Below are 20756 nucleotides of genomic sequence, written 5' to 3' on the forward strand. Positions count from 1 at the left end.
TTCCTTCCTTCCTTCCTTCCTTCCTTCCTTCCTTCCTTCTTTTTTTTTGCCTTTTGGAGGGCAGTTGGGGTTAAGTAACTTGAACAAGGTTACACAGCTAGTATTTTTGTGTGGGTGTTAAGTGTCTGAGGCCGGAACTGAACTCTGGTTCTACTGACTCCGGGGCCGGTGCTTTACTCATTGCACCACCTAGCTGCCCTCTTCCCAGCAGTTTCTGTCAAATAATGAGTTCTTATCCCAGAAGCTTGGGTTTTTGGGTTTATTAAATAGTAGATTACTATAGTCATTGACTGTTGTGTCTTGTATACCTAACCTATTCCACTGATCCACTACTCTATTTCTTAGCCAGTACCAAGTAATTTTGATGATTGTTGTTTTATAAAACAATTTAAGATCTGGCATGGCTAGGCCACCTTCCATAGCATTTTTTTTCCCATTAATTCCCTTGATATTCTGGACCTTTTGTTCTTTTGGATGAATTTTGTTCTTATTTTTTCTAGCTCTATAATATGAATTTTTGTTAGTTTGATTAGTATGGCACTGAATAAATAAATTAATTTAGGTAGAATTGTCATTTTTATTATGTTGGCTCAACCTACCCATGAGCAGCTAGTATTGTTCCAATTATATAGATCTGACTTTATTTTTGCAAAAAGTGATGGAAATTTTTTAACTGAAATATTAGCAAAGAGGTTAAAACAACATATCACAAATATTAAATATATGATGACCAGGTTGGATTTATATGAAGAATATTGGGCTGACTTAATATTAGGGAAACTACAAACTTAACCATCTTAGTAACAAAAAGTACAAAAGTCATATCATATCAATAGATGCATGAAGTCTTTTGACAAAATAGACTATTCATCTGTTTAAAACACTGGAAAACATGGAAACAAGTAGTCTTTTCCCCAAAATGATAAATAGTATGTATCTAAAACAAAGAGCTACTATTATGTGTAATAAAGATAAACTAGAATACTTTCCAGGAAAATCAGAGGTGAAACAAGGATGTTCACTGTTACCACTTTTATTTGACAGAATTCTAGAAATGTAGGCTATAGCATTAAGACAAGAAAAAAGATTGAGGTTTGAATAAGTATAAGTTAAAAAAATAAAAGAAGCAAAATTATCATTTTTTTTTTGCAGATGAAATAATGGTACATTTAAAGAACCTTAAAGAGTAAACTAAAAATGAATAGAAACAATTAATAACGTTAACACACTTGCAGTATATAACATAAATCTACACAAACTATCAGGCTTTTTATGTAATACCAATGAAATCAAGCAGGAAGAGGTAGAAAAAAGAAGTTACATTTAAAATAACTACAGAACGTGTTAAATACTTCAGTGTCTACCTATTTATATAAACACAAAAGTTATATAAATACAAGTACAAACTAGTGTTTATAGAAACAAAAACAGATTTAATTAATAAAAAATAATTTCTTATGGGTAGGCTGAGTCAATATAATAAAAGTGATAATATTTACCAAGTTTATTTACTTATTCAATATCATAACAATTAAACTACCCAGTGATTAATTTATAGAATTAGAAAAAATAATAATGAACTTCCTATAGAGGCAGAAAAAATCCAGATTCTGATGGGAAATAGTTAAAAGAAATGAGAATTAAGGGGATCTAGAAGTGGTAGATGACAAACCATATCATAGAGTGGTAATTCTGGAAATAATTTGGTACTAGTTAAAAAAGAGCCTGATCAGTTAAACAGATTATGTACATAGAATAGTACATCTATCTAGTACCCTAGAATTTGGTAAACACAAACACTTCAGCTACTGTTTAAGAACTCACCATTTGACAAAAAAAAACTGCTAAGAAAATTGGATAGCAATAAGGAAATTAGATTTAGATCAACACTTCACACATTATACAAAGATAAACTCCAAATGAATGTGTGACTTAAATATAAAAAGCCATATCATAAACAATTTAGAGAAACAGAGAAAAAATTACCTAGCTGATTAATGGATAGAATAAAAATTTATGACCATATAAAGGAGAGAGAGGATCACAGATGATAAAATGGATAATTTTGATCACATAAATTTAGAAAAATTCATAGGCAAATACAATAAAGTGAAGAGTAAAAGGGAAATAATTAATTGGGAATAATCTTTATTGCAAGTTTTTCTTATAAAGGTCTTATTTCCATAATATGCAAGAATTGCTACAAATTGATAAGAATAAACTATTCTGCAATTGACAAATCGTCTAAGGATGTGAATACCTAATTCTCAAGGTAAAAACTCAAACTATGAAAAAATGCTCCAAATCACTACCAATTAGAAAAATGCACTTAAAAGCAATTCTGAGGGGCATCCAAGGTAGCACAGTGAGCAAGAGCACCTCTGGGGCCAGTGTCGGGACGACCTGGGGATCGAATCCAGGCTCAGATACTTAGCACCCACCCAGAAATAACTGGCTGTGTAACCTTGAGCAAGTTACTTAACCCCAATTGCTTTTTTTTTTTTAAAAAAAAAAGGCAATTCTGAAATTCTACATTAGGCCCATTAGATTGTCAAAGATGACAAAAAAGGAAAATGATAAATGTTGGAGGGACTGGGTAAACAGGAAACAGGTATATTGATGTACTGTCTGTCAGTGGACCTAAGAATGGGTATAACCATCCTGGAAAGCAATTTTGAATTTATACAAAAGTTACTGAACAATTTGTGCCCTTTATCCTAAGCTATACCACTGCCAGGCCAGAATACAAAAGAAATCAAAGAAATAGGAAAAGATTGTTTACATACAAAAATATCTCTAGCAGCTCTTTTTGTGGTGGCAAAAGATAGAAATTAAAGAATTGTCTGTCAACTGAAGAATGACTGAAAAGTTGTGATATATGAATGTGATGAAATATTCTGCTGTAAGGAATGAGGAAACATGATTTCATAGAGATATGGAAAGACTTATTTGTATGGATGCAGAATGAAGTAAGCAGAAACAGAAGAACAATTTATAATATAACATCTAAATTATAGAAGATGAACAATTTTGAAGACTTATAAACTGATAAAGAATGAAAGAAAAATAGCTTTGAAAACTGTTAAGAACTATGGTCAATACAAGGACTATCCATGATTCTGGATGACTGATGATGACTCATATTCCACTATCCCCTTCTTGAGAGAAAGGTGATAGATTTAGGGTGCAGAATCACACACACACACATATACACACACATGCACGCGTACTTATCAAAGTATAAAAAATTTGCATTTCAAGAATCTGTGATTTTGTTGGTGTGGGTATTCCTTCCACTGAGGTAGGCTGCACCTAACACATAGCAGATGGTCTTCTAGAATTGCCTGTAAACAATGGGGTGACAAAACTCTCCAAACTTAGTTAGGCTGGTGCTTAGTTGGGAGGCATATGTGAAGTTACCAAAAGCATTTACCCTTACTTTAATCCTGGGTCTTGGTTTTCTCATCTATTAAATAAAGGTCTTCTATATGGCTTCTAAGGTCCTTTCCAACTCTAATCTGTGGTTGTTTTTAAAAAATCACTTTATGTATTTATATAGTATATTTTCTAGCTTTGTCCATATGTCATAATTGTTTGTGTTTGTTGTGCATTTCCTCAAATAATATTGTAGAATTTTTATTAAATTCAGTTTCTAAATATTGCTAGCCCATCACTTGTAGTAGACAGAGCACTAGGCTTGGAATCAGGAAGGCCTGGGTTCAAATCCTACCTCAGATGCTTAATAGCTATATGACCTTGGACAAATTACTTAATCTTTATAGGTCTCATTTTTTTTATCTGTAAAATAAGTAGTTGGACCTTCAGGATTCAGAGGCTATGTGACCTTGGGTAAGTCACTTAACCTTTGAATGTTCCAGGTAATTATGGAAGATTATCAGGCATCATCTGTAAAATGAGGAAGTTGGTCTAGGTGACCTTTGAGCTCCCTTTCAGCTCCAGATTTTTTCTCCTATGATCTTAAGTTGCACAAAAGGCACCAATCTGCATAGGTAGAAGAATTTCCTATACCAATCAAATCACAGTGTCCTTAATTTAAAAAAAAATTACCACCTACCCAGTATACTGCTTACTAGCTGTGTAACCCTGGTCAACTTACTTTGCTTATATCATCCTCAGGTAAGTCCTTAGGATGTATTTAAGTAAATAATTGGTTTCCTTCAATCAGTATTAGTCAAGAGACTTGTCAATATGGTGAAATTAATCTGGTGAAATTAAGGATGGCTCCTTAATGACGTCTAGAATAGGCTGAGAACTCAGGCATTGAGCTGAAACTCCTTCTTTAGTGCTATTGCTTTGAACTTGGTGTATGTGGCATAGATAGTATTATTTAATAAGCTATGTCAAACTTATATGAACAAGGGTTAAAAGAAAACTTTAACATCAATTTTCAAAGTCTCATACAACGTATATTTGGAGAGGAATAGAAAAGCATAACTTTGTTAAAGTAGAAGGCCACCTCAGAAAGGAATATCAAAGAACCATAAAGAATGTTTCTTATATATGTTATTGTGCATCCACCTTGCCTATCCACAAAATGAATGGGGTTGCTTTGGGTTACTGACATGAAACAGTTAACTTTCTACTTCTGAAGGCTTTGGTTTCAACTAATTGGTTTCTTTTCCCAGTGTGCTTAGAGGTTGCTGGGCTTGGTTTGCTTTTAGAAATATAATTATAGCTTTGGTATAAAACCTTTGGACTATGTAGGCAAATACAGACTTTTCATAGTGGAAAATACATAGCTGGGATCACACTGACAAGTGATACATCTAGATCCAAGTTCATTTGAAGTGGCATGTCTCTATTATGCCAAAATATTCCCTACATCTGAAAAAAGAAAAGAAAAAGAAAAGAAATCCTGACCACCTTGGGTAATAAGAGAGTCAAATGAGTTTTTAGCCGGCAGCACCATAGGGGGAAATTTTCTGATCTTTTTTTTAGGTCCAATGACATCATTGAAATATTTTGATGTTTTTCCAAGTGAAAAAATTGTATTCAGTGTGATGCACACAAGTTATGCAGTGTAATAAGATGGGGGGGGGTCTTCATTTAGCTTGAAAAAATGCAATGTGGTTTAGAAGAAAGAGCACTTAATTTGGACTTAGAAGACTTTGCCTCTGACTTCTGACGAGCTGCCCTACAGAGGGCAAGTTACTACACTTTTCTCAATTCTGTTCTGTAAAAGGGAATAAAAATCTGGGTATTATCATCATTGTTTGTTTTTTGTCTTTTTGGAAGGGGGAAGGCAGGGCAATTGGTGTTAAGTGACTTGCCTAAGATCATACAACTAGTAAGTGTTAAGTAAGTGTCTAAGGCCATATTTGAACTTAGATCCTCCTTACTCCAGGAGTGGTATTCTACTCACGGCCGCCACCTAGCGGCCGCATACGGTATTATCATCATTAAAAAAAAATAATGGGCACTATCTTATTTGATTATAGAGTTGGAAGTTACTTCAGAGTATATATATACATATATATATATATATACATATGTACTATATATGTCCACTCTGAAGTAACTTTCATATATGTATACATATATATGTATATATATATATACTCACACAGAGAGAGCGAGAGGGAGAGATATTATAGAAAGTGCCATGAAACAAGTACTGAATTTGGATTCAGAGGACTTGACTTCAATTCCAACTGCTGTTATTTTTTCACTGTCCTCTCCTCTCCCCAAATCTCTAAATTGCAGAGAGGGTACTAACCTACATTGGCACAGGGAGTTCCCTATGCCAATGAAATCAGAGGTTTAGTCCCTATTCCCTTTCTTAAAACTTTCGACACACTGGGTTTCCACTTTTACACTCTGCCAGATAATTTGACAAAATATAAATCCTGTAAAAATATGGAGTGCTTAGATATTTAAGTAAAACTCTGTTGCTTTAGCAATACCTTTTATAAAGCCACATGAGGTTTCATTTGTTATCAGAGTTTTATTTTCAAAACAGGATTTAGTTTGGCATTGGGTTAAAGCTTTTGTCTAAGTCTAGAAGGACCTTAGTTCAGTCTCCCAGACTCTTTCAGAAAATTGGTGTGTGTGCTGTGGGTTAAAATAATGCTACCTTCTATGAAGCATCACTAAGAAACTAATAATATATCCACATAACTACAAAGATAGTCATTTTCAAATTTTTTTCTGTGCCTTTCTTTCTGGAATATTCGGTCATTGTTGCTCCATAAAGATGGAAACCTGTGTGGGTCAGGATGGAGCTCAATTTAAAAGGCATCATAGAATCTTCCTTACCCTCTCAGTTAATATTAAGGTTCTTGGTCGTGTCTTAAGACACCAGGGTTCCTAACCATGAGTTTTAAGAACTGAGCCTCTCCCAGCCCATCAGTTTGTTCACTTGGGATTCTGCAGCATTTGGCTTTTGACGTGGGTCTGAGCCAACAAAGAAGCACACACGCACACTCTTACACCCTCTAGCCCAGAAGATCCATTCTTTATCCCCCTCCCAATCTGTGTCTGAGTGTCTGCTTCTTCCACTCTCCCCTTCCCCCCTCCCCTTTTCCCTCCCTTCTCCACTCACACCAGCCCGCAATGGTATCTCCTGCGTCTCCCCTTGGCGCAGCACGGAATAGTGCAGCCTGCAGAGCATCTGGCTCGCCTCCTTCCTCTGGGTGGACCCAGCTCAGGGGGCTGACACTCAGCTGGGGAAGGTGAAGAGAGAGGGCGCTGCTTGGCTGGAGGGCACAGCCGGTCAGTTTTTGAAAGAAAAAAAAAAGCGCAGCCAAGCCGGCCAGAGCCCAGAGCAAGGCAGGCGCAGGGAGGAGGGGAGGAGAGAGGGAGAGAGAGAGAGAGAGAGAGAGAGAGAGAGAGAGAGAGAGAGACAGACAGACAGACAGACAGACAGACAGAGACAGACAGACAGACAGACAGACAGACAGACAGACAGACAGACACAAAAGAGTCCGCTTTGGACAACAAACGTCGCGGAACCGGAGCGCAGCCGGGCACAGCATCTGCAACCCAGCGAAGCACTGGGCTAGGAGAGTGTGGCACTAGGCAGCTCCAGGCTAGTCGGAAACCTAGGGGAGTCGAAAGATGGGCCGGATGGGTAGCTGCACACTGCTGGCGCTGGGCGCCGTGCTCACTGCCTGCTCCTGGCTGCTGGGTTCGGCGGCAGCTGCTGGAGAGCCCGGGGCGGCGGGGATGCGGCGGCGGCGGCGGCTGCACCAGGAGGACGGCATCTCCTTCGAGTACCACCGCTACCCGGAGCTGCGGGAGGCGCTGGTGTCGGTGTGGCTTCAGTGCCCGTCGGTCAGCAGGATCTACACGGTCGGCCGCAGCTTCGAGGGCCGAGAGCTGCTGGTGATCGAGCTGTCCGACAACCCCGGGGAACACGAGCCTGGTAGGGATGTTGCCCCTTTCTCTCCCTCCTCCTATTCTCTGCTGACTTCCTCCTTCCCCCTTTCCCCTAACCCCCACGCCATTTCCAAGCCATTTCCCTGGGACCCCGGGGGCTCCCTGTCTTTCAGTAAGGGAGGGAGAGGAGGTATGTGCTGGTGAAAGGTGCTCAATGGGGAGCTGCCCACCCAAGAAAATCTGGAGGGCTCAGGGGTGAGGGGTGGGAAATAGGACTGGGAACAACGGCTGGTACAGGGTCCTAAAGGAGGGGAGTGGGATGATGAAACACTGTCTGGCCATGCTCCAGATGTGACGCGCCCGGCGTTCATTTATTAAGCGTTTAGAGCTTGTGGTAACAGGAAAAGAGAAAAACAAAAACAAATTAGCAAAACCGCGGTCCAGGACCTCAAGAAGCTTAAATTCTAATGGGGAAGACAATATGCCAAAAAAAAAAAAAATTGTCCGTGTAAGATTTCTATCTATATCTATAGATATATAGATATAAGCACCACCAGAGTTCCGATTGATCCCACCTATAGTGCTGTCCTTCCCCCCCCCCCACTTCCTTTTGAGTAAATCTGAGGAGAGTCTGAAAGATTAACCCTCAGCTGTAATGAGATAGAGTAAGGGGAAAAAAGGAGGGGGAGGGTGAAGATTTGGACTTTCTCCTATATATTGTCATTCCCAGGGCATATGGATTGTGTTCTCCTATGAAAGGTAGAAAGAGGAAGGTACAGTGGGGGCTACGGCAAATAGGGGAAGAAAAAAGACCGTTTATCACAACACATCTGGTTTTTACATGGAGCCTGCAGAGCAAACAAACCTGTGTATGTACCTGTGTCTGTGTCTGTGTATTTTACATCCAGGTAGTCTCAATGAATGCTAAGAGATGACTTGTGAGATAGGCTGTATGGGTGATGTATGTGGGGGGAAAATGGGTTCCAGTCCAAAGATTGAACAGTGACCTTTGATAAGTACCTTAATTAGCTTTTTGGAACTGCACACGGGCTATTTCCCTAGAAAAACTAACATTTTACTCCTTATGCTGAATGAAGGCATTGGAGAAGACTCTTGTGATCAGGTTGCTATTAGAAACGATGCTTTCCATATGTTTCTCTCTTGCATCTTCTGAGGTTTGAATAAAGGCATATTTTGCTTCTGATGAACTTGATGGACTTAATGAGGAGTTCCTGTTCAAGTGTTCTTGAAGCTTGTCTTCTGACCTTTGGAAATTATGTATTATCTCAGGCCTAGTGTTTTCTGGCAGTAATTACAGTGTTGAAAAAATGATCTTGCAAAGGAAATAAGCAAAAATGAATTAAAGATAATTTATCATAATATCAGAATAATTTTGTTATAAAATGGAATAGGCACTATTTGGGAAAATATTTAAAATGTGTGGTAATGATTGGAGCCATTTTGATTTGTCAAGTATTGCCTAATATATAGAATGAATAGACTATATCTTTAAAAGACTACTTAGAGGTTTGCATTCTTACTAATTCATCAGATCTAATGTTTCAACAAACTTTTAGGAAATTGATGTAATATTCTCTAACAGGCAGGCAAGTGCTATTTTATAAAATGGAAAAAGTATTTTCAGAAAAGCAATCTTTTTTCTTTCTGCATTAAAAGGAAATGTCCCAGTGATTCTCACAGGAATCTTTTATTTCAAAAAGTTTCAAAAGGAAACTCTTATGTATCTTAAAATGATGACATTGAAAGATGCTTGTTTGTTGGTATAGTCTTTAAATCATGATCCAGATACCATCAATCTACAGTAAAGTAGAAGATTTCACTTTAGTATATATTGTAGTGCTGAACTTTTCTTTCATTCTTTTCTTGCCATATTTTTGCATAGAAAGGAAAATTAGTAAATGGGATAGAGCCTTTCCCACTCCCTCATTAAGCTGTTTAAGTAATTGGGTACATGTGAATCCAGAAGTTAAACTCTTCCTATGTTCAACAAATCATTCTCTTGTTTAGACTATGTGCTGTGTACTGTCAAATATCAGACTAAATGAAGGGAGATCTTAGCTCAAAGCTATTTGAACAAGGCTACTTAGTTCAAGGTGATACTACAGGGCTCTTGTTTCTCTTAAAAGTGGAGCTTGTTCAGAGGCCAATAAAAAAAATGACCCATCCTAGTCTTCTTATGAAACATCCTGTATACTCCGCCCTCCCCCCCACCCCCATTTCAATTCAGTCTTTTATACAGGGCTTAAATAGTTTAAGGGAACTCAGAAAATTCATAAGTACTTAAGTTTGATGGGTCAACTACTGAGTGCTGCCACAGTATTCCTTGTCTCATTGGACTTTTCAGAGTTTCTGTTAAAGGAAAAATGTTTGTACTGGCTACTACAAAACATCTTTGAGAGTCCTTCTAAATTAAAGCATTTTAAGGTTATTTTCCATTTGTTTTGGGAAATGTGGAAGCAAAATCTCCTCCAATGTGAATCCTCAATATGAAGCAGTAATTGAAATGTTCAATTAAAAAAATATTCTACCTAGGAATATGCCTTTTAGTGATGTCTTGATCACATATCTACCTTTCACAAAAGCTGTGGTCTCATGGAAAGAGCTTTGGATCAGGAATTAAAAGGTTTGAATTCTGTTCCCAGACTTGTTAGTTACTTCAGGATGATCTGTCTGATCCTCAGTTTTCTTAACTGTAAAGTGGGGATAAAGGGATAAGGATCAAATTCAATCACACATATAAACTGCAAAGTGCTCTGTAAGTGGGAGCTATCATTCAAGCAAGACATGATCTTATAGAATCATAGGTCTAGGTTTGGAAGGACCCTCAAAGGCCATTCAGTCCAATGCCTTCATTTTAGAGATGAGGAAACTAAAGCTTACAGATAGATGCCAGGCACACAGGTATTGAGCATCAGAGACAGAATTTGAACCCAACTCCTCTGACTCTAAACTTATTGCTCATTCCATTGTACCATCCAGTTCCTCCTAAAATAAAGAACACCTTCATTCAAACAACATTTAGAGCTCTTGCTATTTACAAAGTACTGCAATAGGTGCTATGGGAAATGCAAAAAAATGTATAAAATGTTTGCCCTGCCCCAAGAATATTTATAATCTTATTGAAGACACATGAAATAATAAAAATAGCAATATGGTAAATTTCAAATAGTAGAGTCAGTAGAGAGAAATTTAATTTGGGGTGGAATCATTAGAAGATTTACCCAGGATTCATGATTTCATCTGAACCATAAAGGATGAATAATGTTATATTATAATAAGGGACATAGTATTCAGGGCCTTGAATCCCAGATTGAAAAAATTAAACTTGAAGCTGGCTATAGTGTCCCTAGTCTGTGGTCTCTGCTACCAGGGGAGGCTGAGGCTAGAATATTGTTGAGTATGAGAATTCAGAGCTGTAAAAAGGGATAACTTTGGGTGTCTACATGAAGTCCAGCAACAATGTAGTGAGTCCCTTGGAGTGGAGGACTCACCAGACTGTCTAAGGAGGAGTGAATCAGTTCGGATCAGACAATCAGAAAGAGACCCAATCTTCTTTACATATCAGCATTAGAATTAGTCTATGAGTAACTGTTGTACTTCTTCCTCAGGTGAGATAGAGAGACCTCATCTGGTCATGAATATCTCTGAATTCCTTTTACTACAATCCATCGCTGGGCCTGTTTGAAACTTTTACAGACTGGTAGAACCTCTCATGTCTTGTGCTTCCCTGGCATGTCCTCTGAGAAGGTAGAGTCACTTGTATTATAGTGGATGCTAAATAGGGAGGAAAATCGTGCAGTCTACAAGCCTATTTAAGCCCCTATTATGTGTCAGGCATTGGGAATACAATTACAAAGAATGAAACAATCCCTATTCTCAAGGAATTTATATTCTAAACCATATCTACTAGTGGATAAACCTCATTCTAACAACTTGCTTGAAGGCAAATTTCGAGGTGAAGGGATAGAAACACAGACCCAACCTATCTTGAGTCTTGGGCCTCATCCTCAGGGTGTAGCATAGTAGTAGTAGAACATAGCTTCATGTAATAACCACCAGCTTTGAAGTCATGGAAAAACAGGGCGGATTCTCCATTTGGTATATGGTCAAAGGATATGAACAGGCAGTTTTGAGAAAAAGAGCAATATATAAAAAAATATTTAGAGCTGCTTATTTTTGTGGTGGCAAAGAATTTGAAATTAAGGGAGTACCCATGAATTGGGGAATGGCTGAACAAGTTCTGGTATATACATGTGATAGAAGACTATTTTGCCGTAAGAAATAATGAAGGAGATGGTTGCAGAGAAAATTCGGAATACTTGTATGTATAACTATAATTCTACTATAACTATAATTCATTCTATAATGACTCATAACTATAATTCTAGTTGTGAAAAGAAATTTTTGTTTTGCTAAGAAGAATCTGGCAAGTTGGTTGTGGGGAAAAGACTTTATCATTTATTATTTGTTAACATTGTTTAAACTTAGCTTTAAATCATCTAACCAAAGTTTACTATAGAGGTCAGGCTGATCTCAGAAATCCTCAAGGGAAGCTAGAGACTGATTCAAGGAATGCTTAGGTTCACCCAAAACAGAAATGGTCACCTACATCTTGTTTTGGATCTGTCCAAAGCTTATGTTTTGGCTTTGCTCCAACTTTATTGAATGTTTATTGAATTGATTGTTTGAATGAATTGAGTTGAATGTTTATACTTACCTGCTGATACACATCTTAAACAGCCTTACCTGAAAACTGACCTTTTCTGGAAAATGCCTCACTCTCTATCTTGCAGCCTGAGTTCCTAATTTGTTAGTCAAGGACATTAGACAGGCAAATAGCTGACATTTATAAGACTTAGATTATTTGAACTTTACAACAATATGTTTTAAAGATTTTATTATCCCCATTTCACAATTCAGGGCACATTTATTAAGCAACTACTAGAGGCAAAGCATATAACACGAGATGTTGAGGAAAATAATGTCAAAAATGAAAGTCCTAGATCTCAAGGACTTACCAGATCACTATAGTTATGATGAAACTGAAGCCCCAGAGGCAAAATGACTTGCTCATTGTCATAGAGATAGCAGTTAGTAAAAACAGGATTTGATAATGTGTGAAAAAATATATGGAAAGGTAAAAATTATTAGACAAATTATGACTATAAAAAGTTGATAAAACTAGATTCATTAATTTAAAAATTTTGAAATAGAGAACTGGAAAATTGCTCACCATCTTAGGGAGGGGAGAAGGGAGATAGGAGGGAGAAAATTTGGAACTCAACATTTTATTTAAAAAATTTTTAAATTGTCTTTATGTGTAATTTGAAAAAATAAAATACTATTAAATTTAAAAAAATCTACCTTAAGTAAAAAAATGGAGAATTGGGCTTATTCTTGTGTTGTACTCAAAATATTTAGCAGCAATATTGTGCTTTAAGTCTTACTTCTTATTTTAACTTTCAAGTTTTAATGGTGAATAAGAGACACAACGTAGTACTGTATGACGAGACAGGTAGTAGCTTTAGAAGACCTAGGTCTGAGTTCTCTGCCACTTAATACCTTTTTTATTTTGGGCAAGCTACTGTTCTGGGCCTCAGTTTCTTCATCTGTAAAATGAGGGTGTTGTATTTAGACTTGTAAATTCATTTCTGGTTTGAAATCTAAGATCTTAGGAACCTTTTTCAATTAATCTTGTGGAAATTTCCTACATTTTTATACTATTAGACAGTCTATACAATCTGTCCTTTTACCTTCCAATTAATCTCATACTGGCTGTCTTTGTTTTCATATTATCTGTTTGTGTTACCTCCTCGATATTTTCTTTAATAGTCATATATTAAATGACTATTGAAAAAGATTGATTGGAGTGGGAGGGGTTTCCAGGAAAACATTTTTGCTGCTTGCTTTTTCTAGTCTCTTGGAAAACATGATAGGTTTCAGTCTATTTCTGTTTTGCTCCACTTTGTAAATACTTCCAGGCCTGGGCTTGGCATTCCCTTGTGCAGTGGTTAGGGAGAGCAGTGAAAACAGTGAGAAAGTTCACCTTTTCTTTAAGGGAGTTTAGTTTGCCCCTGTGGCTCAGCTCCTTTCTGCAGCTAAAACAGATGATATTTTTGTCTTGGCCTAACATTGACTTAATCATCTTAATAGCTTCTTGAAGCATTTAGAATATGCAGGCAAACTGTCCCCTCACCCCTACTTCCCAACTTATCATAAAGATAAAATCAGATTAAAGACAGACTCTTACTGTATGCATGTGAACATGCCAGAATTCTGAGAAAGACTGGGAAGTAATGAAACTGTTCATTTTTCATGGGTTCATTATGTACTGTAATATATTAAATATATATTCTTGGTTCATTCCTATCTCTATCTTTTTTATATACATATATGTTACATACATGTATGTGTGTATACACACAAATACAAAGAGGGAAAGAGAGACAGTGAGAAACAGAGACAGAAAAACAGATACACACAGAAAGAGCTATGAAAAATGAGCAGGCATATGAAACAGATACATGATACATATGTATCTATGCATTAAGTTGTACATGATGAATAAATTTGCCTATTGTATTGTGCTGTTTGTACTGGCAGAATCATTCTGACAGCCACTTTTTGTAAGATTGCGCCTTCTTCATAGGGTTTATGCCTGACCTTTGTGTTTGTGTTCTGCTATAGGCATTTTATAAATTTCAAGGGTGTGATGTGTTCGGGAAAAGCATGGGTTTGTAGTTAGGGGTCTGAGTTCAAATTCTAACTCTGTAGCTTTCTATCTATGTGACCTTGGACGAATTGCTTAGTCTTTGATGCTGAGTCTCATCTATAAAGTGAAGGAAGGATTGTTTTACAGTAAGGTCTCTTTTAGCTCCAGATCTGTGATCCTATATGTTAATACCTATGTGATCTTATTTGTGTGATCAAAAAACTTAAAAATAACCAATAGGATTAATTTGGTACAGTTTGGAAAATTTGAACACAGTTGTTGCCCCTTTAATGTGAAGCATCTAGATTATGTGTATTTTCTCAGTGTTTAAGGAATCACATTTGATTCCTTTTTCCCTTTCTTGCTGATTTCAACATATTGTCAGATCTGTGCATTTGAAAAATCCCATCAGTGAGGAGGGTCAGCCAAGAGCTAACCAGTGTTTTAAATGACTAATCTAACTTTAGAATATGCTTGACTTGAGTTTTTTTCCCCCATAATTACTGAAATCACTGTGAGCTCATTGCCCTTTTGGTATTTTTTTCTTCTCTTCAGATTCAGGATGTGGTGTTTTCTGAGGGATCCAGCTCCCAGCTATCTCTGGTAAATTATGGTTTATGAGCTGGTTTATGCTCCCTACTTATCTGGTCAGCCCCAAATTAGCCATTCTTGATGGACAAAAAGTGACTCAAAAATATATAACGCCAGTGTTGTCTGTCAACTAGGACAATGATGTACCTTGCAAAATAAAAATTCTCACCTGTGGTTTTTGTAAGCCTTGTGAATGAAATTGATTGTTACTCACAGAAACCAGATGGTTGTAACTTCACTGGAGAGGCCTAAAAGTGTCATTGTTTAAAATCATATTTTGGGCTGAGGTTCAGGAAATCTGCTTTTTGACAAATGCTGATCGTTTCCTTCATAAGTCCATGCTGATTTTTTTCTCAAACATGACTAAACCTGGCCTTTGCTTTAGTGTTCAGACTGTTAAAAAAAAAAAAAGTCAGGTTGCGTTTTAAAGCACAACTGCAGAAGGGGAATTGAATAACCATCTAGATTGTTTAATTGATGGAGATAGCCAATCAGAAACATGAACCCCAAAAAACATGAATGCAAAAATTGATTAAGAAAAAAAAGAGGGGCGGCCAGGTAGCACAGCAAGTAAGAGCACCGGCTCCAGTGTTGAGAAGACCTGGAGATTGAATCCCGGGCTCAGACACTTAGCACCCACCCAGAAACACCTGGCCATGTAACCTTGAGCAAGTTACTTAACCCCAATTGCTTAGGGGTGGCCAGGTGGCTCAGCAAGTAAGAGCACCGGCTCCAGTGTCGGGATGACCTGGATCAAATCCGGGCTCAGATACTCAGCACCACACCCAGAAATAACTGGCCGGGTAACCTTGAGCAAGTTACTTAACTCCAATTGCTTGAAAGAAAGGAAGGAAGGAAGAAAGGAAGGAAGGAAGGAAGGAAGGAAGGAAGGAAGGAAGGAAGGAAGGAAGGAAGGAAGGAAGGAAGGAAAAAAAAAAAAGAACATGCTCAACTACCCAGTTTCATTGATGACATAGCTCAACTTAACCTAAATTGCAAACTCTCTCCTTCCCTGTAATGGGAAGCCCACTGCTCATTTCTAATGTGTAGTTTTCCCCATAACATCCCTTATTTCCAGACCAGAGCTCAATACTTAACCCATAGTACGTCTTGGCTGTTCAGGATGACAGAATTTCTGCTGTAATAGTGGGCCACTGTCTTCTGAGAATACTATATTATCTTCCTTGCTCCCCAGGTGAAAGGAAATTCTCTAAGCCCCTTTCCCATTGCCACCAGAATAAAGATACTATACTAGGCTGGCAAACTTTTTTTTTAAGGGATTCAGGGGAAATTTAGGCCACATTGACAGTTGTTTTTTGTTTTTTTCCAGGGATGATCTGTTTTCAGTTCAGCTTGGCAAGTATTTATACAATACCTTGTTTGTCTAGCATTTTTATTTTATCTGCCAGTCTCTCTTTTTTGGGGTAGTATTATTTATAGTGTTATATTGTGCTATATTAGTGTTATATATGAAATGTTGTCTTCAAGTTCCTTCTTGTTAAAACTCCTCGGTTGCTTACTGTGTTTTAAGATCTGTAGTGCTGCAAAATGTATGCATGCACATTCCAGAGCTACTGTTCCCTGCACTTCTAGAGGCCACCACATATCCACTGCCAAGGTAACCAACATAAAGATGGTTTGTATGGGGAAAAAAAGGAACAAACATCAGAGTCTCAAATTGAGACATTTACATTTCAAGGAGGAGAATGTGCATTTAAGCACTGGGCTAAGGGAGTATTACTGAAAGTGGAAAAGCTGGCAACTTCACTTTGGAATTAGGATCTTGTGAGATCCAATTCATCTCAGATTCTGTGCTTTGCTTAAAAGTGACTGTTTAAAATATACTTCATGTAGGACAGATTTAAAAACAATTAGTAAAGGAAACTTGCCTTAAAAAATTGTGGAAACTCCTTAAATGTGAGCCAGAGTCTCAAAATAATTAGCACCCAGGGAATAAGTGGGTACTATGGGAATCTGTGTTAACCATATCAGGCCAATAGTGCAGACTGAGAAATAAGAAAATTCCCTGCCTTGAAGAGGCTATGTAAAGAGGTGAACTGGTTTATTAAATATTACTTTTTTTTTTTCTTTTTGGAGGGGGGAAGGCAGGGCAGTTGGGGTTGAGTGACTTGTCTAAGGTCACACAGCTAGTAAGTGTTAAGTGTATAAAATCATATTTGAACTCAGGTCCTCCTGATTCCAGGGCTGGTACTCTATTCACTGCACCACCTAGCCACCCCAAATATTACATTTTAAATAAGTCATCTCATTTATTTATTTCCGTTAACATATTTCTTCTCTTTACTATTTTTTTTTGAAAAGCAATTGGGGTTAAGTAACTTGCTCAAGGTTACACGGCCAGTTATTTCTGGGTGTGGTGCTAAGTATATGAGCCTGAATTCGATCCCCAGGTCATCCCAACACTAGGGCCAGTGCTCTTACTCCCTGAGCCACCTGGCTGCCCCATCTTTAGCATTTTTAATGATAAAAATGTTAAGCAAAAAGTGAATGAAAAAATTACTAAATTACTTCTTAAAATCTTTCTTCTAAGAAATTTTCCTAGGCCATTGTAGGATTTCACATATGTTAGAAGTTGGATTGAATATTACTAGTGTGACTAAAGACCAAAAAAATGCTTTTTTCATATTCTGGAGGATGTTACATGTGTACTCATTTCAGTAGGTTGAGAAATCTGTACTTCATTATTTTGTTCTAAACATTGGCTCTTCTCCATTTTTCCTTCTTTCTTCTTCCAACTCCCAAATCTTTTTCACTTATCTATGAGAGGTAGTGTGGTGCAGTGGAAAGCATGTTGGACAACTTACCATCTTTTTGACCTTGTGCAAATTGATCAATCTCTCTGGGTCTCAGTTTCTTCATGTGTAAATTAATGGAGTTGGACTGGGTGATGACTAATATCCCTTTTAGTTCTAGACTATGATTCTAGAAAGGAAATTAAAACTAAAAGAGAGTGGGAATATGCCAGTCAAAAGGAGGAGATTTTTGTTTAGAAAGCTCATAGGAGAAATTCACCTAAAACAAGGCTTCATGATTTGAGGTTGAGAATAAGTACATACAGACAACAGCAGCTTATCTCTTTCAACAGCTAGTTGTTTGGTCCTGAATGGAAGGCATTTCCCCATTTACTACAGATTAGTAGGGCAGCAGGAGATTTTCATATTCTTGAAGATTTCTATAATGTATCTCCAATAAAAGGAAGGGCCTTATGCACATAGCAAAAATGAATGATTTGAAATTAAAGTAGGAACTCTTTCCTTTGTGGAACACTAATGCCACAGCAATGTGAACAGCTTTTCTTCTTATTCAGTCATTTTTTAGGCATGCCTGACTCTTCATGATGCCATTTTGGGTTTCTTGGCAAAGATACTGTAGTGGTTTGCCATTTTCTCCTCCAACTCATTTTACAGATGAGGAAACTGAGGCAAACCGGGTTAAGTGACTTGCCCAGGTTCACACAACACATATTTGAGATCAGATTTGAACTCATGAAGAGGAGCCTTCCTGATTACAAGCCTAGTGCTCTATCCATTGCACTAGCTGCCCCAAATAGCTTTACACCCTGCTAAAATGATTGCTTGCTGCTATGCTGACTTAGTCTTATTCTGGGTATTAATGCACTTGGGAAATCTGGCTTAAAAATGTTAGCATCTGTACCAAGAATAGAAACAATATAAATAGGAGAGGTAGACTAAGTAGTTTATTTTTTCTTCATTTTTCAAATGCCTTATTAACTTCTGATTTACATCATTCATTTCCTCCAGATTTGAGTTATGAATTTTCTCCCCCTTTTTCCCATATCTACCACCCCAAAATAGCAGTCCCACAGGATATCCCCTCCTCCAATCTGCTCTCTCCCATATTTTCTCCCATACCTCTTTCGACTTTTCCAGTGGATCTCTATGCCCCAGTGCCAGTATATCTAATTTCACAATTACATGTAAGATAGTATTAATAATAGTATTATATATATGTGTGTGTGTGTATATATATATATATATATATATATATATATGAATATTTGATTTTAAAACTTTGAATTCCAGATTCATTCCCTTCCTCCCTTGTCACCCACCCTTACCGGGAAGATAAACAGTTAAATATAGGTTGTACATGTCTGGCTAATGCAAAACAATAACATAGTAGATATATTGTAAAAGACTGACTATATTTCCCTCCCTCATATTCCACCTCCCACCTGTTCTATTCTCTACTTTGATTCTGTCCCTTTTCAAAAGTGGGTGCTTCCAACTTCCTTTCCCCCCAGCTAGCCCTCCCTTCCATCATCCCCCCTCTCATCCCCTTACCCCGCTACTCTCCTGGAGGGTGAGAAACCTTATTTAGTGTGTATTTCATTCCCTCCTCAAGCCAAATTCAATGGGAATAAGGTTGACCCATTCCCTTTAGCCTTCCTATTCTTCCCCTCCATTGTAACCATTTTCCCTTGCCTCTTCTATATGTGATAGTTTACCCCATTCTGTCTCTCCTCATCTCCTCTCATTATATTCCTCTCTCACCTCTTAATTTCGCCAAGTATCATCCCTTCCTGTTAAATTGGTCCTGTGCCCTCTATCTATGTATACCTGTAAACATATATACACACATTCACATATGTATTCATATGCCCATATACCCTCATATATAGACATATGTATATTTTTATTCCCTTCAACTACTGAGAAAAGTTTCATAAGTTACAATTATTGTTTTTCCATGTAGGAATGTTAATAGTTCAACTTTGATAAATTCCTTATGATTTCTTTTTCCTGTTTACCTTCTCATTCTTCTCTTGCTTCTTGTATCTGAATGTTAAATTTTCTATTCAACTCTGGTTTTTTTTAGCAAGAATGCTTGAAATTCCTCTATTCCACTGAATGAACATATTTTCCCCTGAAACATGATACTCAGTTTTGCTGGGTAGGTGACTATTGGTTTTACTCCCAGCTCCTTTGACCTCTAGAATATCATATTCCAAGCCCTTCGATCCCTCAGTGTAGAAGCTGCCAGATCCTGGGTTATCCTGATTGTGTTTCCACAATATTCGAATTGTTTCTTTCTGGCTGCTTATAATATTCTCTCCTTAATCTGGGAATTCCAGAACCTGGCTATAATATTCCTAGGAGTTTTCTTTTTGGGATCTTTTTTAGGAGGTGATGGGTGGATTCTTTCAACCTTTATTTTGACCTCTGGTTCTAAAACATCAGGGCAGTTTTCTTTGATAACTTCCTGGAGGATGATTTCTAGGTTCTTACTTTGATCATGGCTTTCAGGTAGTCCAATAATTTTTAAATTATCTCTCCTGGATCTGTTTTCCAGGTCAGTGGTTTTTCCCATGAGATATTTCACATTGCCTTCTATTCTTTCATTTGTTTGGATCTGTTTAACAGCATCTTGATTTCTCATAAAGTCACTAGCTTCCATTTGCTCCAATCTAATTTAGAAGCAATGATTCTCCTCATTGAGCTTTTGAGATTCTTTTTCCATCTGGCAAATTCAGCTTTTTAAGGCATTCTTCTCCTCATTGCCTTTTTGAGCCTCTTTTGCCATTTGAGTTAGTCTGTTTTTTAAGGTGACATTTTCTTCAGTCAGGCTGTTGACTCTCATTTTGTAATTTTCTTGCATTGTTCTCATTTCTCTTCCCAATTTTTCCTCCACTTCTCTTATCTGCTTCTTAAGGTCTTCTATGGACTGTAACCAGTTCGTATTTTCCTTTGGAGCTTTTGGTGCAGGAGTTCTGACTTCACTGTTTTCCTCCTGTTCCATGCTTTGCTCTTTTTTGTCCCCAAAATAGGAGTCTAATGTTGGAATCTTCTGTCTGCTTTGTTTCCTTTGCCTGGTCATGTCGCCCCACAGTCACTTGACCCCTGGGCTTTTTGCCACAGTAGGACTCTGCCACCAGACAGAGGAGCTTTCGTCCCAAATGCTGGGGTTTTCTCAGCTGCTGGAGGTATTAGATGGGTGCCCTCTCTGAGTTCTCTACACACTCTGGCAAGCTGGACACACACCCCAGGACCTCTACCCTAGACTGCAATCCAGATCCAAGCAGGTTAAAGCAAGAGCTTTAAACCCCTGAGAC

At 37.6% G+C, this 20756-nt stretch overlaps 1 protein-coding gene across 1 annotated transcript in view; it reads left to right on the forward strand.

Annotated features, from left to right (window-relative positions):
* Positions 1-6588: 6588 nt before the first annotated feature.
* The window catches only part of CPE (carboxypeptidase E), a 124426-nt gene continuing 110258 nt past the window's right edge, over positions 6589-20756 (forward strand). Inside the window, exon 1 of the mRNA XM_069097867.1 lies at positions 6589-7384. Coding sequence (XP_068953968.1) covers positions 7078-7384 — 307 coding nt within the window. The 5' untranslated portion in view covers positions 6589-7077. The remainder of the gene's footprint in view (positions 7385-20756) is intronic.

The sequence above is a fragment of the Petaurus breviceps genome, unplaced genomic scaffold (assembly GCF_028583685.1).
Source record: "Petaurus breviceps papuanus isolate PSGF00001 unplaced genomic scaffold, PetGlider_PUasm1.0 126, whole genome shotgun sequence".
In the NCBI taxonomy this organism is placed as follows: Eukaryota; Metazoa; Chordata; class Mammalia; order Diprotodontia; family Petauridae; genus Petaurus; species Petaurus breviceps.